The sequence below is a fragment of the Petromyzon marinus genome, chromosome 33 (genome assembly GCF_048934315.1).
Source record: "Petromyzon marinus isolate PM22_M1 ecotype Great Lakes invasive population chromosome 33, UKy_Petmar_22M1.pri1.0, whole genome shotgun sequence".
In the NCBI taxonomy this organism is placed as follows: Eukaryota; Metazoa; Chordata; class Hyperoartia; order Petromyzontiformes; family Petromyzontidae; genus Petromyzon; species Petromyzon marinus.
In genome coordinates, this window is record NC_133699.1 from 11814286 (window position 1) to 11842067 (window position 27782).

Genomic DNA, 27782 nt, shown 5'->3' on the forward strand with positions numbered 1-27782 from the left:
AAGGGGGTGGAGGGAGGGGTGGGGAAGGGGGCGGGGGGCAACCCGGAAGTTATCGCGCGTGGGAACCGGAAGCACAGGGGGGAGGGTGGAAAAGGCGGTTAAGAGCGGGGGGGGGGGCAACCCGGAAGTTATCGCGCGTGGAGACCGGAAGCACAGGGTGAAGGAGGCAACCCGGAAGTTATCGCGTGTGGAGACCGGAAGCACAGGTGAAGGAGGGAGGCAACCCGGAAGTTATCCTCTTGGGTACCGGAAGCACGTGGTAGGGCGCTTTGTGTGGGTACACGTGGGCGAAACCCAACACATTCAGCCTGTCACAGTGTAAAGCTCGGGTTGTCTCACGTCTTACTGTTTCGTTCCTTATATAGAGGCGTAGATGTCAGTTTAACACGTATGCTTTCGCGACCAATATCATCCATAGAGGCTTTTGGGTTAGATCGCGTAAATAGGTGTAGATGTCTACACATCTACGCCTATATATAAGAAACAGTAAGACTCCACAAATCTGGTTGTCGCCTGATGAAGCTAGTTGTAATTACTGGCGAAACGTCGTACTCAGATTGTAAATATTGTGGCTTGGCTCTCCAATACACCGGTGTGCTGTACTAGTGACGAACTGACCACGTTCTGTTTACGTGACAACCCTTACTAGTTGGCTGTGTCGGATGGTGGTTTTAACGACACATTTACGCGATCTAACCAAAAACCTATATTATGGATATTGTTCGCGAAACCCTACAGTTTAAACAGTCGTTTAAACTGTAGGCTTTCGCAAACTTTACATTTCAAATACACACGGCTTGCTGATTATTTGAGATGACTACGCAAATACGCATTCACATGTGTGCCATTCCACATACAAAATCAAAATACAGTATATACATTTGCCAAATGGCGCTCTGGGCGTGCATAAATTCAATAGCATTGAATCAAAACGAGAAAACTGGACCGGTTTCGACAGTCACAATCTCATTCGTACTTCGGCCTGTTTGAATTAATGTTGGTGAACTGCCATGTTTATGTTGTACCTATTATTTTAGATGTGGGTCTTGGATGCACAACTATATGCATTAATACACAACGGTAATCATTTGTGGATAATATTGGTTATTTTGTGCTATCCAGTCCGGTTCCTGGTAAGATAAGTTTTATTTGGATATTTTAAAATTTGCCTTTCCTGTACTTTGCACTCCTGTCGTGTTTTTGTATTGTAACTTGTCCCGCCCCGACTGGAACATCTGTGAAAAAGAGCTTTATAGCTAATCGGATTTCTCCAGTTCAGTATATAAATACATATTCTGACATTCCACGTACAGTTTAACACGTAGGCTTTCGCGACCAATATCCATAATAGTTTTTTTTGGGTGAAATCACGTAAATATGTGTCGTTAAAACCCGCCACCACCCAACACAGCCAACTAGTAAGGGTTGTCACGTAAACAGAACATGCCAATTCGTCACTAGTACAGCACTAACCGGTGTGTTGGAGAGCCAAGCCACAACATTTACAATCTGAGTACGACGTTTCGCCAGTAATTACAACTAGCTTCATCAGGCGACAGCCAGATTTGTGACGTACAGTACAGTCATATTCTTGGTTCTTTCGGTAAAGTCACGTAGAAGGGAAACAATAAAAATATAAAACAATAAACCACGTGCCTTTACCGAAAGAACCAATAATATGAATCCCTGCAGTCACGAAAGCTTTAAATCAAAATTTACAGTACAGTCGTTTCGCGGATGACGTCGCACGTTACGGGGACGTCATCGCACCGCGTGTGCCAAAAAAGTCTGTGATCGAAGGTTGCGATGACGTCACGGAAAACCGCGACGTGTCCTCGGCCATCTTGGTGAAGGCGTAGCCGACGGAGCCTGGCTATGGATGACGTCATCCAACAGTGGCGACACGCAGAGGGGCGATGCCGGGGGGTGGGGGTTGCGTTTCCTTCACCAAGATGGCCGCCGCGAGCATCACGTGAGCCACGTACGAGGGGTGAAGGGGGTGGGGTTGCTCAGCGGTTGCCGTGATGATGATGAAGGAGGAGGTGGTGGTGGTGACTGTGGACGTGTAGTGTTGACCCGGGATCCAACCGTGACTTGGTTGCTGCTGAAGAACGACGGCGACGACGAGGAGGAGGAGGAACAACAACAACAAGGGAGTGGCAAGGATTGATAAAGGCGCAAGGGGGAGTGCAGCAGGCATGGCGAGCAGCGAGTGAAGACGGAGCCGGGTTCGTGGGCGACGCGGATTGTGAGTTCCCCGTGCGTTGGTGTGAGTGTGTCCTTGCGATGTTGGCACGGTGTGTGGTGGGGGGGTTACAGGTGGCGGTGCATCTACCGATCATCTCAGTCGGCCAACCCATTTTGCACCTGCTGGGTCTGTCCCGTGATCTCTTGTAATCGAGCCCTCGAACCACTTCGCGCGGGCAGCCTCAAAGTGGTGCACCTAGCCTGGCACAGGCGCCGTCGCCGTAAGTTAGTGGCGAATGGCGGGTGTTGCTATTGACGCGATATGTGGTGTGGTCGCAAGCCGTCCGACCGCCGAATCACGCATCGGCGCTACGGAGGCGAGGGTTGGTGGATCACACACGGACGTTTTGCGAAATTCCCTTCCCGTGGGCATTGAGGAGTGTGTGTGGGGGGGAGCCACACATTTTCCCCTGGCTCGCCAGCAGAATGCAGCAACAGCGGAAGGTGGACTGACATCAGCTGCCCCTTCTGATATGGGATAGAGCGTTGTCCCTTCGCGTGCGTAGGGGTTTCTCCGGGTGCTCAGGTTTCCTCCAACGTGAAGACATCCGAGTACTTCGACAACTTCAGAGCAATTATTATTGACGCCCGCTCGCCGCCTGGCGGTCTTCCAGCTTGCCTGCGTGTTCCGCAGCGATCGTGAGATGCAGTTTGCATGAACGACGCTAGACCAAACTAACCTTTAAATAAATATATATTTTTTTAGATTTTGTTTGTGTAGTACGGTGGTGATGTTGCGGTAACATTGGCGTGGGTTGTGTTTTCGTGTGGTTTACGTTGGTGCGGTTGGATTGAGTGTTTCACGAGTGTGGTTGTGGTTCGTGTGGTTGGGTTTCGTGTGGTTGTGTTGGTGTGGTTGGGTTTCGTGTGGTTGTGTTGGTGGGGTTGTGTTGGTGTGGTTGTGTTGGTGCGGTTGTGTGGTTGTGTTGGTGCGGTTGGGTTTCGTGTGGTTGTATTGGTGCGGTTGTGGTTGTGTGGTTGTTAGTGCGGTTGTGCTTCGTGTGGTTGTGTTGGTACGGTTAGTTTCGTGTGGTTGTATTGGTGTGGTTGGGTTTCGTGTGGTTGTATTGGTGTGGTTGTGTTTCGTGTGGTTGTATTGGTGTGGTTGGGTTTCGTGTGGTTGTATTGGTGTGGTTGTGTTTCGTGTGGTTGTATTGGTGTGGTTGGGTTTCGTGTGGTTGTATTGGTGCGGTTGTGGTTGTGTGGTTGTTAGTGCGGTTGTGCTTCGTGTGGTTGTGTTGGTGCGGTTAGTTTCGTGTGGTTGTATTGGTGCGGTTGTTGTTTGTGTGGTTGTGTTGGTGTGGTTGGGTTTCGTGTGGTTGTGTTGGTGCGGTTGTGGTTGTGTTGGTGTGGTTGTGTTGGTGCGGTTGTGGTTTGTGTGGTTGTATTAGTGTGGTTGTGGTTTGTGTGGTTGTGTTGGTGCGGTTGTGGTTTGTGTGGTTGTGTTGGTGCGGTTGGGCTTCGTGTGGTTGTATTGGTATGGTTGGGTTTCGTGTGGTTGTGTTGGTGTGGTTGTGTTTCGTGTGGTTGTATTGGTGCGGTTGTGTTTCGTGTGGTTGTATTGGTGTGGTTGGGTTTCGTGTGGTTGTTGGTCCGGTTGTGGTTTGTGTGGTTGTATTGGTGCGGTTGTGGTTGTGTTGGTGTGGTTGAATTTCGTGTGGTTGTGTTGGTGCGGTTGGGTTTCGTGTGGTTGTATTGGTGTGGTTGGGTTTCGTGTGGTTGTATTGGTGTGGTTGTGGTTTGTGTGGTTGTGTTGGTGCGGTTGTGGTTTGTGTGGTTGTGTTGGTGCGGTTGGGTTTCGTGTGGTTGTGTTGGAGCGGTTGTGGTTGTATTGGTGTGGTTGTGTTTCGTGTGGTTGGTGCGGTTGGGTTTCGTGTGGTTGTGTTGGAGCGGTTGTGGTTCGTGTGGTTGTGTTGGTGCTTCTCACAGTGCGCTTTGATCAGCACGTATTTGTCCGAGAGTGCGTGGTTCCGATGGGTTTGGTGCGGTTCGCTTCGGTTCCTGTCGGTCGGCTTCATTCTTGTCGTGGCCGCCTTGCCGGGAATGGTTCGGTGCGGTTAGGATCACTCTGCTGAGATTGTGTTCAGGGTCTCTTTCCCGACGTGGTGTGAGGCTCAGAGAGGGCTGAGACTTCTTAGGTAACACTACTGCCTCTGGCACCTGACCCCTAATCTTTTAACCCCTCATCCCCAAACCATGAACTATAACACAACCATAAACCTAACGCCTAACTGCTAAATTCTAACCCTTGCCCCTTAACTCTAAATCCTAAGACCTAACCCCTAACAGTAAACCCTAACTCAAAACTCTTAATCCTTACCCCAAAACTCCAAACTATAAACCCCTGACCCTAAACCCCCTCGTTTTAAACCGTAACCGCTAAACTTAACAGCAAACCCCTTAAACCTTACAGTACATTCTAACCCATAACCCTACACCGTAATCCTAGATTATAACCCTTAAATTCTAAACCCCAACTATAAAGAGGCCGAGAGAGGTTAGTGCTTTATCGTGGTAGGGAAGTATGTCCTTTGGCGCTTTAGCTTGTATACTGTGGGAGTGGTTCTGAGTAGTAGAATGGTGTGTGCGTATGCTCCATTGAGTAATGTGACGTGTGATATAGTAGTATACTGTGTGTGTGCTATAGTGGAGTGTACTTGTTATTGTGGAGTGCGGTATGGAGTCCACTCCATTAATGTAGTGCGGTGCGTGCTGGAGTAATGTGGTCTGTGCTTGTAATTGGGGAGTTTGGTGCAGTGCTCTCTGTGCTTGAATACAATGTTGTGTCCTTGTGTAGGATGGAGTGGCAGAGTGGTTTTGTTGAGGTATGTGCTTCATCCACGCGTGGAGTATCCTTGTTGCAGTGCAGTGTGTGTCATTAACGTGACTATTATGCTGTACATGCTTGTGCAGTACACAGTGATGCAGTGGGTGGTGTGGCGTTTGTGAATGTGCAGGTTAGCATAGTGTGATTATAGAGTTCCTTGCGCCGTCCAGTGCAGCATGATGTTGTTTGGTGTGTAATATGCTTGACTGCAGTGCGGCTTGTGCTGTGCGGTGTGGTGTGGTGGGTAGAGCAGTAAGGTGTGCAGTGCGTAGACGTGGTGCTGCTGCTGCTGTGAGTCATCATGGATGAGCTGGCGGGTGTCTCCCTACTGTCCCTGGCCATGCTGGTTGGGTGCTACGTGGCTGGGAGCATTCCCCTCGCTATCAGCCTGTCTGAGGTGTGTCTCGCACGCATACATTTACAGTCATAAATAATACACAACAATTTTATCATCATCAGCCATGATCAGTTCGCTGCAGGATGATAGCCTCAGCAAACCGTCACCATCTGTCACAATCCTGCATTATAATCCACAGAGCACCTGCACACAAGCTTATTGAATTGCTCCATCTCTGCTGTGCACGTCCTAGCAGGCGCGTTTCCTTCTTTGGCTGCCGCTCTATAATTGTTTTTTTCCAGCGAGGGGTCCTGTTTAAGCCTCCTTTTTTAATATTGTATCTTATTTGTTCACTGATCCATTTGTTCCACTTTTAATGTCTGTCAATGTAAATTCATATAGGTGTAAAAGAGTTGATGCTGGGAAGCATAACAATCTTGGTGGCAACTAAGATAGGGAAAGTTGCAGATGTGGGAGATGTTGCGAAGATGGTAATAGGAGATCATGCCGAGCTAAAACCATCAACGGCAATCCTAAATACTTGCTCCCACCAAAGGAATGTGGAATTTCCACCATTGGCTCGGTGCCACCAATGGAGAGAATTACATTTTCATATTTATTTCAGCAGAAATATATTTTCACTCGACCCTTATCCAAAAGCTACTTTTTAGTCGGTGCTCACTAAGCATGGCTGAACGTGCGGTGTCTGCAATGTATTCGCCCGCAGGAGAAACTGAAGCTGGTGACACTGTTGGGAGCAGGTCTTCTGTGCGGCACGGCGCTCGCCGTCATCATTCCCGAAGGCGTGCATGCTTTGTACGAGGATGCGCTACACGGTATCTACCAACACGATGGGCCCGTTAAGTGGTCCACACCGTCTGGGCAAGGGCTAAAGTGCCGTTAGCAGGGGCTGTGTTTTCTCATGGAATGTTTTCCGGATTGCTGGTAAACTAGAGTAGTTCTGGAGGTTGGGGTGTAGAGGAGAAACTAGGCCTCTTAATTAGTTGGTGTTGACTGGTGTGGAATATTTTTGTTCGAGTCGCTAACCCAACTGAAATTAAGCCCCGGGTGATGGTGAACACCTCGCAGGACTGGGGCAGGCACACAACATGGTGGTGTGAACAGAGCCATGCCTGCCGAGCTGCTTTTGTCTCCCCATTCGCTAATCATTGACCCAGATCGCCAAGGTTGTAGTGCAGTGCACAAACCACTCCACCAATACCTGCCATTTGCCACTCGGTGACGGTGAAGTCACCACGGCGCCTATGCCAAGCCAGGTGCACATTGAGGCCACGTGAACCATACCGCACCACCACTCGTGATGCACAAATACAGATACCGTTAACGCTATGCTAACGCACTCGCACGTGCGTGGCACGCCTGTCGAGCGCGCTTGCCTGCGCGTAGCACTCCCGCCTATCACACTCGCGGGTGTGTAACACACCTGCCAAGCGGACTCGCAGGTGCGCAGCGTACCTGTCTAACGCACTTGCCTGCGCGTAGCACTCCCGCCTAACACACTCGCGGGTGTGTAACACACCTGTCAAGCGGACTCGCAGGTGCGCAGCCTACCTGTCTCGCGCACCCGCAGTTCTTGGACTCACCACCAGTGTCTTTTTATCCCCATTGCGCCCCCCGTCCCCCCCTCTCGCGCTACGAGACGCCCACTCACACGTCACGCAGGCTGCCAAGGAGCGCTCGCACGAGGCCGCGGCGGGAGCCGCGGGACCTGCGGCGGCGGCGGCGGCGGCGGCGGCGGCGGCCGAGGCGCACGCGGAGGGGCACGCGGAGGGGCACGCGGATGGACACGCGGAGCTGCACGCCTACATCGGCGTGTCCCTCGTTCTCGGCTTCGTCTTCATGCTGCTCATCGATCAGATCGGCAGCTCGCACATGCACACGCAGGACGGTACGTGTACGCGCGCACCGCATCCTCAAATAACACCGGCGACGGGGTGCCAAAGGGTTAAAAGTCCATGATGAATCGACCGACAATTGTCATGGACCGATTAGTTTCGCGGTCGATTTACTTGGTGCCTTTTTAAAAATGGTGACCTCGGTTCAACGCTGGCTGAAATTTCATGAAATGCTGTCAATAAAGATGTGAAATTAAACCCGCCCTCCCCCCCCTCCACCTACCCCTTTTACCCTTTACATTTGATCTTCATCTCTTTCCTTCCCTTCCCACTTGCAGTTCCTACTACGTGAGTGGGGCAGTGAGTCCAATTTTCTACCCTTCCCAGAACCCAGGAGCACTGAGTTTGGACTTCGTTCCTCAGAAATTTTGTACCCCTCTCCCTCCCCCCACTCCCTTATTACAGTTTGTGCCTTTTACCGGGCTCTGGTCATGTAAATATGAAAACAAAAAAATTAATTGCGACCGGTACCCCCCCCCCTCCCCCTGCGAGCTACGGCCATGATGCCGAAGTCCTGCCCATCGCCTCCCCTACGATGCAAAAATGTCAAAACGCCGTCAACACTTAAACTACATGTAATATCCCTTTAAAAAGTAATATCAAGCTGGAATATGAATACAAATCGGTCGCGTACACTTTCCTCCACAACCCAAGCAACTAATCCAACCACCAAAAACCAAACACAAGAGCATGGGGTTGAGGAGATCTTATTCATTTGCAGCGCCACACCTCTGGAATAATCTCCCCGGAGCAATATGCACACTCAGTTTCATCACTACGGTCAAGTCCACAACTTAAAACTCTTTGCGATTGTATACAAATCACAAAGACAACTTGCTTTTATTTTTTTTATTTTTTTTAAACAACTGTAGACTTCAATCCATGACTCACGTTCCTCGTATAATTCCCTACTATAAAATTACACTTTGGCCCTGGAGGCTTCTCGCGAATCATACTTTCTTTCCCTAATTTCCTCCCTATCTCCACACCCTGCTCTACTCTTCAACACCATCAACTCTCTGCTCCATCCGTCTTCGACTGCACCTGCGACTTCCTCTTCCGCCCCCACTCCTGTCGTCCTCTTCAACTACTTCATGACCAAGATCGCCCGCATCCGCTCCTCCATGATCACTGCGAAACCTCCTGATATCCTTGCACCAATTGACCCCTCCACGCTCTAACATACTACATATTTTGATTTAAAGCTTTCGTGACTGCAGGGATTCATATTCTTGGTTCCTTCGGTAAAGTCATGTAGAAGGGAAACAAAATAATAAAAATATAAAACAATAAAATTCTCACGACGTTTCGACTGCAACACAAGCAGTCATCATCAGGTGTGAAAACCACAGCAAGAAAATTTGAAAAAAGTGGTTTTCACACCTGATGATTGTTTATGTTGCAGTCGAAACGTCGTGAGAATTTTGTTTTATATTTTTATTATTTTGTTTCCCTGCTACGTGACTTTACCGAAAGAACCAAGAATATGCTACATATTCCTTAGATGCGTTCCTCGCCGTTTCCGTTCTGGAGCTGTCTACCATCATCTCCAAAACCCGCCTCACCTTTTCCTCCCTCGACCCCCTTTCGTCCATTCTCCCCACGATTATTCCATTTCTCCTGGCTCTCTCTAACTCTTCCCTCTCCTTCGGCATCTTCCCCAACTCTTATAAAAGCGCCATCGTTGTACAAAAAAACCTTCTCTCGATCCTCTGTCCCTGCAACACTATCACCCTATTTCCTTGCTTTCTTATTTCTCCAAACTCCTTGAACGCTTAGTGCACAACCCGCCTCTCATCCTACATCTCTTCCCACTCGCTGTATCTCCTCCACCAGTCTCAGTTCCACCCTCTCCATTCCACTGAAATCGCCCTCCTTCACACCCACAACCACCTGGCCAACTCGGGTGACTCCTGTCTATCCTCCGTCCTTATCTCTCTCGATCTGTCTTATGCCTTCGACACCCTCGACCACTCTCCAAACTCGGCATCTCTGACACCCCCCTTTCTTGGATCCGTTCCTACCTGACTTCCCGTTCATCGACAGTCTCTTTCAACCGCTGCTCTTCCTCCACCACCCCTCTCACGGTTAGTGTTCCCCAGGGCTCGGTACTTGATCCCCTTCTGTTCGCCGAATACACATCTCCCCTAGAGTCTATTATTTCTTCCTTCGATATCTGCTATCACCTCTGCCAATGACACTAATAAAAATTTCTCCTTCAAAACATTCACCCCCCGACCTTTCCCTCCACATCTCATCCTGCCTGACAGCCAAACTCTACCGCCCTAACTCTCGGATTTACCTGCGATTCCACTCTCTCCTTCACTTCCCACATTGCCAGCACCACTTGCACATGCCGTTAACATCTGTACAACATTAGGAAAATCCGCCTGCTCATCACTACCACTGCTGCCAAACTCCTTGTATGCTCCCCTTGTCTTCACTCGTCTGTGTTACTGCAACTCACTCCTGGTCGCTTTCTGTGCTTATGCCTTTATCCCTCTCCAACACATCCAAAACGCAGCTGCATGCGCTGTACTCAACCTTCCATGCACATCTCACTGCTCTCCTCTCCTTCAACAACTCCACTGGCATCCTGTCTATCACCGCTGTCTTTTTAAATTCCTCACGCTAGTATTCAAAGCTTTGCACGGTCTTGCCTATCTTCTCTCATTTCTTTATGTCCCTTCACGCCCCCTTCGATCTCAATATTCCCGTTTTCTCACTGTTCCATCACCAGTCTCGCTTTCGTTCTTTCTCTCTTCTTGCCCCGTTGTGCTGGAACAAACTCCCACTCCACATCAGACTCTCACACTCGCTTTCCATCTTTCGCTCGGCCCTCGGCTCCTTTCTCTTCTCTATTGATGTTTCCCTTCCACTGCCTCCACCGCTATCGTTTCCTTCGCCCACCTCTAACCTACTCCCAGCCCGCCGGTCATTTTCTTCCGACGACCCTAATTCCTGACCCGGTTCCGACGTCTCGCTTCCCATGTGCACCGAACCACATCTCTCCCCCAGCCCTACACTGTGCTCCTCCATCAGCTCAACTATCCGGTGGCCACCTCTGCCCCTACCACCCTTCACCTACCCTCATTCATGCCCATTTCACCACTTCACGCACGTGCCCCATAACCCACTGCCTCTAATCCACGTTTCACCCAGCAGACACGCTCAGTCACCATCACATTCCAACTGATTCTTGCGTGTGTATGCCCCGCGTGTTTGTGCGTGTATGCATGGTTGTGTTTGGTCTGTCTGAGGGGGAGCGGTCGTGCAGCGGTTAGCGCGTTGTGCTACGAACCAGACCACCCGAGTTCGATTCCTGCTCACAGCCAACACCAGTGATGATTATCTGAACGGGTCATGGGCCTCCCCTAGGTCGACTTAGCCTCAAATGAGTACCTGGTGTGGTGTGTAAACATCACCGCTGAGAAGACAAAGGCGGCCGGGCGTGGTCTTCTCCACCCACCCCCTCATGTGCCGTGCCAGCCTTCATAGGTGTTCGCTCATAGCATTTGCCCCAACAGTCTGTTCAGGCTATACAGGGGATCTTTGTTTGTGTGGTCCGTGTACGTAACGTGTATGTGCTATGTGTGTGTATGCGTGCAGACACAGAAGCGGGCCGAGCTGCAAACTCTAAGATGACGACGACACTGGGCTTGGTGGTTCATGCTGCAGGTAGGAAGATCAGAGCCTCTGTCTCTACATCTCTCTCTTGGTCCACGTGTTCACCTGCCTGTCCTTTCTGTCTGTGACTGTCCATTGTTTGTGTCTGTCTATCTGTGCGTCCTGTGCTGCCCAGCCACCGCATGCCCAAACAGCTTTGTTTGGCCAGATAGAGGGTTATAAACGGGCATGGCACAGGCTAGAGAAGAGATGGAGTGATGTGTTATGAGAGGATATGGAGCTGAGTGGACTTGCTAATAACTTGTACGACGGTGTCAAGATCGACCTCTGTGGAGGAGGCTCGTGAAGGACGCTACTGTGCAGTTGGAGGCAGACGCCCTCCAGCAACAATGGAGGGCAGAGCAGCGACGCTCGCAACAACGAGCGGAGCGTCGGCCGGTTAAAACACAGCATGTTGGCACAGTAGGGGGCACAGGTGGTGCATCGGCCAGTTATCTCGGTCAGTCAACCCATGGCACCTGGGTCTGTCCCGTGACCTCCTGCCAGCGGGAGTTCAACACTTCACATGGCCTTAAAGTGCAAATAGCCTGCGACAAGCGCCGTGGTGACATCACTGCCACTTCGTGGCAAATGGGGATTGTTGTTGTCCTGTCTCTATACCTGTTCATATGTTATCTCGTCTGTCCTTCTGTCCTGTCTGCCTATGTCTTTCTGCCCTTTCTTTCCTTCTGTATTTCCATTTATCCTTCACTTTGTTTGTGTGTCTACCTATTAATTTGTTCTTTCCTCTGTTTGTCCTTCTGTCTCCCCGCCTTTCAGTCTGTCATTGGCTTTGTAAGTGTCTGCGGCTATGCATGTGCTCACATTAAAAACAAAGCCATTGTTGAACACAGGTCACCTTCATTAAAGAGTCTCGCTGTCCCAAACTCTCAGTGGACTCCGACCTGGCTTAGAGGAACTGCTTCATGTCGACGAACACGCCCAATAGCCTGCATTAATACACACTCTCAGTGATGTATTGTCAAACAACTCCGACAACACGTGTGGTTGGGGGAGGCCCTCATCCGATAACACCTTAATATATATCGAGGACCGCAGATCTTGGGCAGTTGCTGGCGCCGGCTCATCGCGTGGCTTCCTTCCTGTTTGTCTGTGGTTCCTCCTCGTCCCACCGAGTCGTTCTCTCTCTCTCCATACGAGAGCAAGCGAAGACTGTGCAGCCGGAGCGTTCCAAGTTGAAATTCATCCAGTAGCGGATTGAACAAAGGCCGGCACACGTGCCGCACCCGTACGAGACTGTGAACGGTGTTTGCGCGTCTCTCCATCTCCCTGCGTCCCCCACGCCAGCGGACGGGGTTGCATTGGGTGCCGCTGCCTCCACGTCCCGCACGGCCATTCAGCTCATTGTGTTCGTGGCCATCATGTTGCACAAGGTGAGTTCTCCCTAGCAATGAAACTATCCTTGCCACCTGAGTTATCACCTGGTTAAACAAACGTTAATTTTATTGGCTAGGCCATAACAGTGAGTGTTTAATGGATTGGGGAGGAATGCAGCTGTTCTGGCCTCACGAACTCCTCGTGTGCCAGGCTAGCCTTTCCCCAGCGGTCTCTGTGTAAGGATACACAGGGGACCTTGGTCTTTCTACATCATGTATACTTTTGATTTAAAGCTTTCGTGACTGCAGGGATTCATAGTCTTGGTTCTTTCGGTAAAGTCACGTAGAAGGGAAACAATAAAATCATAAAAATATATTTTTTTTATTATTGTATTGTTTCCCTTCTACATGACTTCATTTATACTTGTTTTATTATTTGACTACGAGGCTTTTTTCTCAAAGGATACATGGGGCGTATAAGAGCACGTACAAAAATAAAATCCAAAAATTTCACGAGAAGAAAATTTAGCGGAGCTTCGTAAATAAAGCACAAAGCAAAGTAACAACGCATTAGCGGACGTTAAAAATGTGATGGTGGATCTATGAAGATGGCGGTAGAGTTAAGGTGGCGATGATGATGATGTATTAACGAAGAGAAGTGCTGGTGACGATCCACCGCTGAAGATGGGCGTAATGAGCTCGGATTGCGTGCAGGAGTGAGATCGGTCGCAGTGCTCGTGAGCGATGGCGACGGCATTGGGGAAACCTTCATCCAGCAATGGATAAAACAAGACTGCGTGTGTGTGTGTGTGTTGTGGGGAGTGGTAGTGTAACTTTTAGTGTGCTGCGCTACGAACCCGGCGACGCGAGTTGGATTCCTGCTCACGGCCAACACCAGTGGCGATTACCTTAACCGGTCCTAGGCCTCCCCTAGATCGACTCGGCCTCCTAATGAGTACCCGGTACGGTGTGTAACATCGCGACACAGAAGATAAAGGCAGCTGGGCGTGGTCCCGGCCACCCACCCCCTTGTGTGTCATTCCTGGCCTTCATAGGCGTTACTCGCTAAGGGTACTTGCCCCAACGGTCTGTTAAAGGCTATACGGGGGATCTTTGTCTTTGTGCGTGTGTCTGGAGGCGCCGGCCGCGTTCGGCCTCGTCTCGTTCCTGATGCACGCGGGACTGGAGCGGAACCGCATCCGGCGCCACCTACTCGTCTTCTCACTCGCCGCCCCTATCCTCGCCATCGTCACCTTCCTCGTCCTCAGCCAGGTCCGGTTCACGGCCTGCCGTTTCCACGCGGCAGTGCCCAGACGTGGGAGACTCTAGACTGCGGCTCCCGCGCGATGACACGCGACGCATTGTTGGAAGGTTGCACATTTGTTCAAATCGGGCTCCCCCATGGCACGTTGAGGAAATTGAAAGCAATCATAATTTTTATCACGTCGGCTTTCGCGACCAATATCATCAATAATAGAGGTTGTTTGGGTTAGATCGCGTAAATGTATAAATGTGTCGTTAAAACCCGCCACCACCCGACACGGCCAACTAGTAAGGGTTGTCACGTAAACAGAACGTGGCCAATTCGTCACTCGTACAGCACTAACCGGTGTGTTGGAGAGCCAAGCCACAACATTTTAATGACACATTTATATATTTACGCCATCTAACCCAAAAACCTCTAATGGATGATATTGGTCACGAAAAGCCTACGTGTTCAACTGACTGTACTCAGATTGTAAATGGTGTGGCTTAGCTCTCCAACACACCGGTGTGCTGTACTAGTGACGAGTTTGCGGCTGAGTTCAATTCCCAGCGATGGCTAACATAAGTGGCGAGCGATATCCGAAACGGTTGGCAACCAAAATAACAAGAAGAGCCATTTTTTAGAATTCGGTAAACAAAAAATCTGAAATCTTAAAGAGTCGCCAATGCACGTGATCACAAGACGGTCCTCAAATAACGTCACGAAAGCAGTCTATTATACTATCTTTATGTTACCAGGTAAGGTCCACTGAGCTATATAGCTCTTTTCAGACATGACCTGGCCACAAATGATAGCTCAACGAAGTGGCTTGTCATGTGGACACTTATAACAGCCGAATACTCTAAACGCACGTTGATTATAAATGTGGAGGGAAAAACCGCAGGACACGGAGAAAACTCCACTCCACCATGGGGTAGCTTAGGAGAACATGCAAACTCCAAATATACATCAGGCGTCGTCAGGGTCGGGATCGAACCCACGACCTCCTGCATAAATCTCGCCACCATGGTGCATGCGGCTCCGTAGCCACAGGTTTGCTGACCTCTGTCCGAGGTCAACTGAGCCCTAAATAAGTACCTAGTGGGGGGCAGGGGTGGCTTGTTGTGTTGTTGGGCTTGGCGAGGGTGGAGGTGAAACCGCCACCCTTCTTTCGCACACAGAGCGGCAAGGAGTCCGCGTCCACCGTGGATGCCACGGGGGTGGCCATGCTCTTCTCGGCGGGAACGTTCCTCTACGTGGCCACGGTGCACGTTCTGCCGGAGGTGGGCGGCGCCGGCCACAGCCACCGCTCGGACGGGGGGGGGTCGGCTCCCGGGGGGGGCCCGGGGGCGGCGGGAGCGACCGGGGGAGCGGGAGGGGGCCCCGCGGCCGGGCCGGCGCTGAGCAAGGTGGAGCTGGCGGTGCTGGTGAGCGGCTGCCTCCTGCCGCTCGTTCTGTCGCTGGGACATCAGCACTGAGCAACGACGGGTCGTGCGTGTGCGTGTGCGTGGGTGTGTGCGTGTATGCAGTAAGTGTGTGGGTATGTAAGTGTGTGGATATGCACGTGTGTCTGTTTTAGTACGTGTTTCGATGTGTGTGTGTGTGTTTGTCTTTGTTGTTGTACTACTACATGTGTATGTGTGTGTTTAGGCATGTTTGTGTGTGTGGGGAGTGGTAACGTAACGGTTAGCGTGTTGCGCTACGAATCCGGCGACTCGAGTTTGATTCCGGCCAACACCAGTGACGATTATCTGAACTGGTACTGGGCGTCCCCGAAGGTCTACTCAACCTCAAATGAGTACCTGATGTGTAAACATCACCACTTGGGAGACAAAGGTGGCTAGGCATGGTGCTCGCCACACAACCCACTCATGTGCTGTGCCCACCTTCATAGGTGCTCGCTAACAGTACTTGTCTCAATAGCATGTGTAGGCTTCATGAGGCATCTTTAAATAACTTTGTTTATTACATGTATGTGTGCAGGTGTGTGCGGTACCCATTTGTACATGTACGCAGCACGTGTATGCGTGTTAAATACATGTGTCTGTATGTACTTTGTATGCGTGTGTGTATCCGATATTTGTGTGTGCGCCACGTGTATGCGTGTGTGTGAAATGCATGTGTAATATGCACTGCACGTGTGTGTGGGTGCACGTGTACTATGTACATATGTATACTGCATGCGCGTGTACGTGTCTATATCCTAGCGTGCGTGCATGTGTGTGATCTACGTTCTCATGTGTGCATGCACGCACTTGTGCACTTGCGCACAAGTGCGTGCGTTCGTACACGTGCGCTCGCGTACATACATGCATTCTTGCGTGCGTACGTACATAACGTGTGTGTACATACAACCGTTACACGAGTAGGAACTTGCGCATTTCTATTTAAAAAAAAATCGGCACTCCCCTTTGGCCCCACAAATTAATCCGGGAGTTTATCCACAGCGTCCCGAGTGTTTTAAGTGAAACGAAACACGAAATGATGGGGATATTTTTTTTTTTAGATGCCAACTTTATTATTGTTGTCATATTTAATTGTTGTTATTACGTCAGCTGGAAATGATAAACCCTAGCCTTAACCAATAACTAACGAGGAACATCAAGTATCCAGTATGACCGCCACACACGGGTTTTTCTGTCATTATGAATCATCAGTTAGGTAGAGCCATAGGGATGTACTTGTGCAATTTTCGGAAGACGCCGTTGTGATAAGCCACCGCTTAACACGAGCATTTAGGTGGCACTGATCTCCGTCTGTGATTCCGAGCCAGCAGTGGTAATTCCACGTTTCCACCGCAAGGGGCAAAGTCTCGCCATGGGATGACTTCTCGTTTTATCTACCCATAGTGGATGATGATGGACTGTGTCGACATGCGACCCTGATTTGAACTCGCGTGCTTGAGCATCGCGTCACGCCGAGTGGCTTCCAAGACCTCAGGATTTGACACGGAACAAGCTTATGGGGAATAATTTTTTTGCACTGCTATTCATCAACCTTCATTGTGAATGGAATGCGATGAGCGTGATGCCGTGGATTAATTCGTTACAATTTCCTTTTTTTTACGTCCTTTACCCCGGTTTTAGTTAACAGGGTTCTGTGAAGACTTATAACCGGCCAGTTTTACAAGAAGAAAAATATACATTATTAGAAGTGTTTTCGTCAAAAAAAAAAATTAAATAATTTCTAGTGGTTGGTTATTTTTGTTTTGCAGAAATAATTATTAAGGAAGCCACAACGCAATGACAGAACAGCTCTTATCTTGTACGTATATGCAAATATGCTGTGTCGCGGGCTGTCTGACGCAATCAAGAGGCTAAATGACAAAATAAAGATTTTGGAGTTATGGACAAGCGCGTCATCACATCACTTGTCACCTCCAGTACACCATCGCACGCAGTGAAGTGTGGACATTAACAACATTTCACATCGTTGTTGGACATCCCAGACCATGAGCCCGGCGCAATGTTGATCTTCTTAAGCACCGTACGTAGCCAACCGTGCTAATCGGATGTGCAGGGAAAGGACGACAAAAATGCCGGTATTTGCGATGCGGATTTCGCCGCACTCGCCGAATAATCCTCCCTACGTTTTCAAAGCCTTTGTTTTTGACTCATCCCAGCAAACGCTTTGCCGTGAGCATTGGCTGTCTGGTGCAGGCTTCCACGTAACCCGCATTCGCACTGGAATGGAGAGAGAGGGAAAAAAAAACTGGCGGCACGAATATATTTGAAGTTGGATGAACCCTCGATAGTACTAGACTTGGGGTTTTAGGGAGCTCATGTAAGGGCTGTTTTTGTGGCTAGAGGTAGAATTATTGGTACGTTTATACATATGGTTAGTGTGAGTGCATAGGGCGATTCTGGTTAAAGGTAGGATTAGGGTTGGGGGATAGGGAAAGTGTGTGGGATTAGCTGCACGATATTATTAGTGCCATTATTAGAGAGGGTGAGGATAGAGCTTTTGACAAGGTTAGGGATAGGGTCATTTTAAAGATGGTATTAGGGGTAGGGCTATCGTTAGAGTAAGAGTAGGCTTAATTGGAGGATTCATCTGTGATGGTTAGGAATATGGTCAGTTTTTAGAAATAAAGTTTGATCTGTTGGGTAAGCGTTGATTTGATAATAAGGATAAGAGTTGGGACAGGGTTGAAGGTGTGTTGTGTTAAGCTCGATCTAAGAAGGCTAACAACGTTTCACACTACTAATGTGTGAGTGTGTTATGTTACCGTGTGTACGTGGTTTTGTTCGTGTGTGTGTGTATGTATGTGGTTTTGTTCGTGTGTGTGCGTGTTATGTTACCGTGTGTATGTATGTATGTACATGGTTTTGTGTCCGTGTGTATGCACATTGGTTTTTGTCCACGTGGTGGTCGGTTTGCTCAGAGAATTCATTGGCTTCTTACAGGACCACCGGTCTAAACGAAACGAGGCGGTCTTCATGACGTGTCAAGATGCCTAACACTTGGGTGTCTCCATCTCTTGGCCACGCTCCATCCGCGCGGTTGAAACGGTTCGCGGGGGACATTAAGTTTGGTGTGCGCCGACACAAGCAGTGTGGTCTTGGTGATGTCCCAACGGCGATGTGGAGAAGTGCAACTTGGCGTACGACGCCTCGTTGCCCACATCCACAACTTCCCCTGCCAGCCGCCACCTGTGCCAGCCGCTCGCGTGAGCTTGGGAACGGTGGGGTTTTGGTAGTTAATTGCCCAGCGGAGTAATTTTGTATATAGAGTTACTATATAAAATGTACGTTTTATACTTTTTTGTTTTAATGTACAGCCTTGTTGGTACAAGGTGTGTGTCATGGTTATCGTTTTGGCGGGTGATTGTGGGAATTGTGATATGGCGGAGCTTCCGCGGGGGTTTTATTTTTAGTGCTGGTGTCGGTTGTGCAGAGTGTTTTAATGTTGGGGAGGCATGTGTAAGAAGCAGGCGTAAGTAATCCCATGCATTCGGATGTCATTACTTAGCAGAATCACCAGATTTACTTTTGTGTTTGTAAATTCGGAGGTTATTGCGTGTGAGCAGTTTGGCATAACGTGAGGGCAGGTCATGTGACCCCTGCATCTCAGATGTAGGGACTTGTTGTAAATCCTGGTTCGCGATGCGATTCATTAAGCGGTGCTATGATTGTGGGGGAATGTAGCGGCTTCTAGCACCCGCAGGGGTTACATGAACCCATTGCATACAACGGATGAAATGCATTTCTCACACAATTCATGTATCGTGAGCTAAATGATTTGTATTAATTGACGCATCGTTACGTCTACACAGATCATGCGACACAGATTTACATTGTTTATGGATATTCTGTGCTTAAATCGGGCTGTTGTGTTAATTTTAAAAGCAATCATGCCATTAATCAGATTAAAATAAATTGAAAGTACCAAGCAGTGAATTACTTTGTTACTTCTCGAAACAAAGTGCTCTCATTTGTAACCGGAGACTTGTGTCATCTTCAGAAGTTACCCAACCAGCGCTGGCTATGCTCATGGAAGGGGTGGCCTGGTCCAAACGTCTCCGAGTCCTTGTGTCTAGTGCACATCTCGCCGCAGTGGCTAGGAGATGTTAACTACCTCGCCTGGTATACAGGAGGTTGTGGGTTCGATCCAGACCTCGACGCCTGCTGTATATTTGGAGTTTGCATGTTCTCCCCGTGGTCACGTGGATTTTTCTCCGGGGCATCCAGTTTTTCCCCTCCACATCAACATCACGCGTTTAAGAGTATTTGGCTGCTATAAATTCCCGCATGATAAGCCACTTCGTTGAGCTATCAATTTTGGCAAGGTCGCTTCTGAATAAGCGCTATATAGCTCAGTGGGCCTTACCGGGTAAAATATAAAAAAAATTGTTTAGTTTTTTTGTTTTGTGTGTTATGTCTAACATGGCCTCATGCAGGCTCGCTCCACCAGGTGGCGCCCAGGTTAGGGCCTTTGACTCGCAATCGGAGGGACACAACTTCAAATCGCAGTCAGGAATCAACTTGGCCGATCCTCATTGAGCTGTCATGGTTGTTTTTATTTTAAAGGTGCTATCTAATGTTGGGAAGTCCACAGCGGTTGTCCCATGGTTAGACCGGCCTCCACCATCGGAATGAGGAATCTCCGCTCCTGGCTCAGGGCTGCCATTGGAGATGAGCGCCGGCCCCACGCTCATTTGAGCAGATACTCGGTGTCATTTTAAAAAATCCATTCCCAACACACTGAGGTTGGTGGATCGCACAGAGATGGAGCTGCCATGGTGTGCACGTGAAAATCTGGCTATTGTCAGATGTTTGCACGTGGTTGAGTCCACGTGAGAACACCTGCTTAAAACACAACAGCTTTGTGGATCGTACAACAGCAGGGAAATACGTCATTGAGGAATCGTTTTGGTGTCTTAAATCGGATTTTATCGGTTATTGTAAATTCATTGCGTTGGCGTTAATCCTTCCGACCGCTGCTTTAAAAAAACATTTTACGTTCGCTTTGGATGGATGCCTTGGTGTGGCTGTTTAACCCCCCCCCCCACCTCCCTTTGTCCATGCCTCATCATCACATTCTGTAGTTTGTGTCCTAATCATGTTGCGGCCGTGCCCTCCGCGCCTCTCGTGGCAGGCCAGTGAGACATCGCACCATCGGTAGGGGGGACGCCCCCAGAAGATGATGTTATTACTATAGCACTCTTTCTTTCGTATGGCCTTTGAAGAGTGGCTGGCCAAACATAATAACTGTACGTTTAGTCTGAGAATATATTCGATGGCATCGGGAGTCGCTTGATGTACGGCCTGCGTCGGTGTGTAATGGGGCGAGTGGTCGGTTATGTGATGAACAATTTTGCGTTTCACCACATGCACAATACTGCTGAGGCCTCTTCAGTGGTGTCTTAGCCACACGTGGAGGAGTAATCTTCAGTTATCTGCAAAGAATGTTGTTTGCTTATCAAACTGGGATTGATTTGATTAACAATACAGCCACAATTGAAGTCCATCTCTCCTCGCCATCGCTATAGGAATGTGGAATTTCCACCACTCTTGGCTGTCAACAGAGATGCGTGCCACCCAACAATTGTATGAGCAGGTGAACACATTTAATCAGTGTCCAAACAGTTTAACATATACCACTTGTTTTTTCGTTACGATCTTTATCGTTATTAAGAGTATTTAAATTTATCAAGGGGGGGGGGATTTAGTTGTTAAATATAAAATGTTACTTTCCACACAGTGGAGGTTATGTCTGCTCTAATGAATACCTAGATGGTGCTCATCTCTGTTGGTGGCCCTGAGCCAGCGTTATGAATCCCACATTTATATGGGAAGAGGCACTTTCATCCCTCTGGACCACCACTGTTGGCTTCCCCACAAAACAGTCGCGTCTTTCTTTACCCGACTCGAGAGACGATGGGCTTTGTTCACCCCTGTCTGGAATTTGAGCTTCTGACCATTCAGTCACCCGATTGAACACGCCAAAAAGCGTTCCTTTAAATCTCTCAATAAGCTGTTGATGACGGGCCAGCGCCTTGTACATTTGGTAAGGTCTTGGTGTATTAATTATAATACAAATGAATAAAAATAGACTTTGGACAATTGTAAATGTTTTCATGTTTGTGTATCAGAATTCGGTGTATCGTCACTATCGTTTCGACACGAGTCCCGTCATTAGGAGAAGAAATATCCTGGAATTTCCAGTCAACATGCCAACAATTCCGTGATGTTGCTTCTACGGAGAACTAACTGCCCTGGAAGAAGACGTGAAATGTTTTCTTTCAGCAGGCGTGGCTATGATATGATTCACTCACACCACACTAGAGGGCATCTCATTGATGCCCATGGAGTGCAGTACTTGCAAGTGTGATGTCGCTATGTTCAAACAACATCATTGGGAGTCTGTTTGCTTGGACAGCTGGAGTACAAATTAATTCTGATACTGCCCGAGTTTTTTTTTTTTCTCCATTCTATTTCATCTCATTCTCCGAGTTCGGTTCTTAACCATAATGCACTAGTGGCAACTGGTATCTAAACCTAGCTTATGCATCTTTTCCTAGGTCTACTCAGCCTACACTGAGTTGTACCCTGACGTGGCATGGTGGCAGTATTGGCACCGTGGGGAGACCAAGGTGGGTGTATGTGGCATTGACCACAACCCCTCTTCATGTGGCCTTAATACGACTTCGGTGCACACTAACAGCACTTTCACAACAGTCTCTGTGGCAAAGCAGGTGATCTTTGCCTGTGTTAATGAGTTATTTTAATTAAAAGCGTCATTGAGTCTCAAGCTTCCTTTCCAGGAGTGTCCAGCATTGTCAGGTTTTGGCCGATTCTTTATTGAGTGTTTCGTATGCGAGGGAAATCCACCAGAGTAATCGGATACAATCCACACGATAATGAATGCACGTCATGTACATTCCTTAGATTTACTAAGCAGTATATAATACGCACCCCCATTGGTTATAAATAGCGATTTGCTTGGATGTTTACAGATTAATTTTTTTTTCTAGCACAGTCTGTGGGAAATCCCTGAGTCTTGCAACGCGGCTTTTAGACGTGCATTTCCTGTTTTTGAAAAAAAAAGGAAAGACATTTTATCTTCTCGTTGCCAAACCGCCCTGCACAGGTGAACATGCTCACCTGTCAACTACATGTTGCGTAAGAAACAAACAAAACAAGAACTTAGGGCAACAAGGTGTTGTTGCAACCTCATGGCTCTCGATGTGAACAAGTCCCGGCCCCCCCCCCCAAAAAAAGTGGCTTCTCCAAAGCCATAAGAAGGGCGTCGCAACTCCTCACACGCAAAAGCGCTTGTCCACGCATGAACCACACACAACCACCTCGCTGATCCTCGTGAAAGGGAGCATAAACCTCCACGGGAACTCCGGCCATCATCGCATTAGAAGCAGAAGCAGCGGCGGCTGGGGCTTGACCGTCGGAGCAAAGACGGCGGTCACAGCGTCGCGCGTTTTCACATGCTCTTTCGCGGCCGTCTGGAACGCCCTTGCTTCCGACGTCAGATTGCGAAACTTTAGAACTGCCTTTTGTGTTTGGATTGTTGTCCCACCCTCCGCCGCACTTCCGATTAGCGCGGTTGGCTACGTATGGTGCGAAAGAAGTTCATGCATACACGCATAACCTCCATCAACCACACTGAATTTACGCGTTCATCGTCAGACATGGTCAATCCACTGCCAGATGAAGGCCCCTCCCCAAGCTTTTTGCCATCTCCGATAGTCCTGCGATGTAGAAATCCACCCAGCAGCTACGCACGAGCTGATTCCATCGTTCCATCTCCGTGTTGGACGTACTCTCTCTGGGCGGGTTTCCACCTCCTTTGGCTTCAACTCCATGCCCTTGGTGGCAATTACACGAGTGGTGGAAATCTCACATTCCCAAATGCGACCACTGCTCACTTCCCACAAAGTGATTGTCATTCGTTGTGTCTGTTTTGGAGGGATTTTTCAGTTTCATTTCATTTTCATTTATTTGGTACAGCCCTGTCAGCCATTCGGCTCTTGAATCGGGTGCAACCGCAACAAACAAAAAACAAAAACATGAACAAGAAAACATCTTAAAGTGACTATGTGACTGTGCAAACAGAAAATCCAGGAAAATACAGCAAAATATTCCAGGAAAAGCACCGTACACCAACGCTGTGTGCAAAAATCCTAGTGGGATGCAAGTCAAACAACAACAATCACAAGACAACTTAGATTAAGGCCATCAGTCTAACTCCGTACTACAACAAACAAACATGGCCAAACCAAAATTTTTTTTTTAGAAACCAAAATATGATGATCATTGTAGGAGGGTGCAAACAATAGCACAACAATCAGCGTTCCTGTCGATAATATAAGTAAGAACATAGCGAGGTTGACACTATATTCTTAGTTCTTTCGGTAAAATAAAATATATATTATTATTATTTTATTGTTTCCCTTCAACGTGACTTTACCGAAAGAACTAAGAATATGAATTACTGCAGTCACGAAAGCTTTAAATCAAAATTTAGGTTGACACTGTCTCATTCACATCTGTCTCTCCAAGTATTCTTGACACAACTCATCGGCTCACGGCCTTCTGGAGAGTAGTGCATAGTTTTCAACAACATTGATTCAATAGAAGCAAGCTGTGGACCGGTTTTGACAAACAGGGTCTCATCAGCAGCCGGGCTCTATGATGCAGAGACACACTGTGTTGGTCTATCGCAGCGTTCTTCATTGCAAGGCCCGCGGGCCACTGGTGGCCCCTGGTGGCCTTCAGTGCGGCCCCTGACTACGCAAAGAATTAAAACACCGCCCCATCATCATCATCATAGTCATCGTGCTGGTGTCAACGCCTCCACTGGTGTCAAATGTGTGGCGGCCTTCACAGTGATGTCTCATCGGCGAATTGTCCCTACCTCCCTCTGGAAATTAGTGAAGAACACTGATTGGTACTCTATCATGGTTGGTACTAGTTGGTACACTGATTGGTTGGTACTCTATCATGAGACACTCGTTGCAGAGGTTCACGGTTCGATTCCAGCGACCGCCCTGAATAATACCGCAGGTGTTTAACTAGAACATTACTACCGCAGTCTGCTTCACAGTGAATGTTGGGGGGGGGGGGGGGGGTAGGAATAACCCCGTGATGTCATTCGCAAGAGTCGAGCATTGTGTGTCGGATTCAGGGGTCCAAACCTGCCACGTCAAAAAAAATGTAAACCCCACATTACTTAATTGGGCCTTTACACGGTCGTTTTCATGCCAGGTGCGGTCGCATTGTGCCCTCAACAACAGCTGCCACCCGGGGGTGGGGTCGTGACCTTTCAAACGTCTGAGTCGAGAACATCGAGAGACGATCAATTCCCCCGGTGGGCGGGGTCACGAAGTGAGCGAGTGACGTTACAGAGGGGGAGTGGGCGGGGATACCTTAGGGGTGGGCGGGGGTGGGTTACAACAATCGTGGACGGAGTTACCAATGAGTGGGCGGGGCTACAAGAAGAGCGGGCGGGGTTACAATAAATGGGCGGGGTTACAAAAAATGGGCGGGCTTCTATAGTAATACACGGGGGGGTGGTTACACGGGGAGTGGGCGGGGTTAAGAGTTCAATGAGCGAGGGTCACGTGGGGGAGGGCGAGGGTCGAGTTTGGGGTTTTCCCGCCCACGCGAACCGTTGGGAATTCCCAGGGACCCGCGTCACGAGCCAGCGGGCCAATGACGCCGCGCCGCGGGCGTCACGTGGGCTCCTCGCGTGACGTTCAAACTGGGGCGAGAGAAGAGCGGCGCTCCTCCATGGTTGTCGTTATCGTTCATTATCGCCGCTATCGCCGTCGTTCTCCGTTACCGCGAAGTGGTTTTACGTGGCTCGCGAGCGGAGCCGGCGACCGCGCGCATTCGATGTCGAGAAACTGCGTTAATTCGGGGAGCGAACGGGTGAGTACAGTGAGAGGCCGGGGTACAGTGCAACGAGTACAGTGCAGCGGGCACAGTTCGCGATTAAACCGGGCGCGGGTACAATGGGGGCGCGCGCAGTGTGTACAGTGCGCGGTTTTACAGTGCGCGTGCACGGTGTGTACAGTGCGGTTTGCACAGTGTGCACGCGCTGTTTACAGTACGCGGTGTGCAGTGCGCGGTGTTTACAGTGTGTACAGTGCGCGGTGTTTACAGTGCGCGGTGTTTACAGTGCGCGTGCACGGTGTGTACAGTGCGGTTTGCACAGTGTGCACGCGCTGTTTACAGTACGCGGTGTGCAGTGCGCGGTGTTTACAGTGTGTACAGTGCGCGGTGTTTACAGCGCGCGCGGTATGTACAGTGCGCGCGGTGTGTACAGTGTGCGCGGTGTGTACAGTGTGCGCGGTGTTTACAGTGTGCGCGGTGTTTACAGTGTGCGCGGTTTGCACAGTGCGCGGTTTGCACAGTGCGCGCGCACTGTTTACAGTGCGACCGGGATGCGGGTACCGGTGGAGTTGTAGACCTGTGGGGCGCATCTCGAGTGGAGTGTTGTTATTGTAGCGTGCGGTCGATAAGTGTGGATACAGTCGGCGAGCGTCTGGCGGGCGTGGTGTGTACAGTGCGTGTACAGTGGTTTCCAGCGTGGCGCGTATAGTGCATTGCGCGTGAACAGCTGACGGTGCGCGATGGATGGGGCGCGCATTCGCTGCGCGATGTGCGGACGGCTGGGTGATGTGCGACCGCGCTGCGTTCAGTATGCGCGGTGCGAGTGGTGCAGTGTGTAACGGTGTTCATCTGCAGGGTGCAGTGTGTATTGGTGTTAATCTGCAGGGTGCAGTGTGTAACGGTGTTCATCTGCAGGGTGCAGTGTGTATTGGTGTTAATCTGCAGGGTGCAGTGTGTAACGGTGTTCATCTGCAGGGTGCAGTGTGTATTGGTGTTAATCTGCAGGGTGCAGTGTGTAACAATGTTCATCTGCAGGGTGCAGTGTGTAACGGTGTTCATCTGCAGGGTGCAGTGTGTATTGGTGTTAATCTGCAGGGTGCAGTGTGTAACGGTGTTCATGTGCAGGGTGCAGTGTGTATTGGTGTTAATCTGCAGGGTGCAGTGGGCGCGGTGAGCAGAGCGGCGTCGCATGCCCCTGTGGGGTTACTCGCCGGTCACGCGCGGTGCCCTTTGTTATTGTGGTCATTTGTCGTCGGACTCGATAATTTAATTCGGTTACCGACGCTTGTGTTTGGATGACTTATTTATTCTGGGACGTTCTGTACCTGCTGCTGATGAGCGAACGGACATCCCTGAGCTGTGTGTGGTTAAGCTCTAATTGCACTTTTTTTTTACATATGAACCTTATGGCGGGAGCCCCGGGGTCCCATCGGCCCCCGGCTCTCGCACGAACTGCGTTGCGACGTAATTTTGTCTGTCGAAGGCGAACGATACCGGCAATCTGTTCCTCTCGACGAGCTCTCCACGATGCGTGAATCAAAGTTGTGTTTATTCTGCGCATTCGTCCTCACTGCTGCGCTTGGACACGACATGATAACAGAATGATCCGCGCCAGGTGGGTCGCGGCTTTTGTGGGCCAATTCTTTTTTTTTACAATTTTGACTTCCGTTTATTCGGGACCCCGGGTTCCCGCCATGAGGTTTTTTATTCATAAAAAAAACTAATTTTAGCAGGTATGGCTCACTGAGCTATAACGTTATTTTTCAGAAGCGACCTGGCCACAAATGATAGCGCCGCGAAGTGGCTTATCGTGTGGAACTTAAAAGCAGCCAAATACTCTCAATGCGTGTTTATGGTAAATGTGGAGGGAAAAATTGGTGTCCCCGGAGAAAGAATCCACTCAACCACGGCGAGGGAGAACACGCAAACGCCAAATATACAGCAGGCGTGAGGGTCTGGATCTAACCTACGGCCCCCTGTATATCAAGCGAAGTAGTTAAAATATCACCCCAGCAAAAGACTTCCGGTTTCAATGGGCTCCTACTTGGCCATGATGGTGTATTACATCAGTTATATCCTTGTTGTGCTCTAATAACATGTGTTAGCTCCATTTGTGCCAGAGGAACAATTTAAATATCTGGGAATGTTCACCGGATGTTCGATTACAATCTCCTGTCCCCGACTACAACTTCTCTTATTTGGAACTGGGTGAGCCATTAACGATCCGCTGACGTAATTGGCGGAGAAATAACGCCTTGTACCGATGCTATATGGCTGTTACATTTCCCAAATGTGTAAACGGGAAGTGAGTGACGCCCGCGTTTGTATGGAAATTCTTTGGTGACGGATTTTAACAAAACCCCGAGTCAAAATGAAAGTACTGTATATTGCATTCTTGGTTCTTTCAGTAAAGTTACGTAGAAGGGAAACAATAAAATAACAAACTCCGGGATAAGAAGGCTCAGCTGATCGAGTCTCTCATCTTTATGAAGAGATGCCGTGACTGGGGTAATACCAATCACATTTACACTGACCTCTGCTGCTGTAACTTCTTCTAATTCGAAACGAATTCTTTCCAGAACTAGCTTAGCTCTTATCTCAGAGAAAATCAGACTTATACGCACCGAACTAGATCAGTTAGACAAGACACTCTACAAATCACACTTATCACTGACGGCAACAATGTCCACATCGGATTGGGAACATGTAGACAATATGACTGCCTCTTCAGCTGCCACTATGTCGACCAAATGTAAGGACAACCTGATTTCCAAATTTAACCTCCTCTCCAACAAAAGACCAGACCCACACACCAAAAAGCTAGACGTTAACAAAGTCATAAATAATCGCAGTAA

General features: G+C 49.2%; 2 protein-coding genes across 5 annotated transcripts in view; both read left to right on the forward strand.

Moving 5' to 3' along the window:
- Window positions 1–139: 139 nt before the first annotated feature.
- SLC39A9 (solute carrier family 39 member 9) lies at window positions 140–21148 on the forward strand. Of its 4 annotated transcripts, XM_076071541.1 has the most exons (10): window positions 140–157; window positions 207–259; window positions 2070–2248; window positions 5323–5471; window positions 6139–6247; window positions 7072–7320; window positions 10937–11005; window positions 12302–12387; window positions 13468–13602; window positions 14758–21148. In XM_076071541.1, exons 4-10 carry the CDS (start codon window positions 5376–5378, stop codon window positions 15052–15054), a joined length of 1041 nt encoding a protein of 346 aa, XP_075927656.1. In that variant the 5' UTR covers window positions 140–157; window positions 207–259; window positions 2070–2248; window positions 5323–5375; the 3' UTR covers window positions 15055–21148. The 4 variants fall into 4 exon arrangements, with proteins under 4 accessions (XP_075927656.1, XP_032821048.2, XP_075927657.1 ...); XM_032965157.2 differs by having other exon boundaries at window positions 157–259; XM_076071542.1 differs by lacking the exons at window positions 140–157; window positions 207–259 and adding an exon at window positions 188–206.
- Window positions 21149–24824: 3676 nt separating this feature from the next.
- LOC116948469 (TNF receptor-associated factor 3-like) overlaps window positions 24825–27782 on the forward strand; it is a 47663-nt gene continuing 44705 nt past the window's right edge. The window contains exon 1 of the mRNA XM_032965163.2: window positions 24825–24963. The gene's annotated coding sequence lies outside the window, so the exon portion shown is untranslated. The remainder of the gene's footprint in view (window positions 24964–27782) is intronic.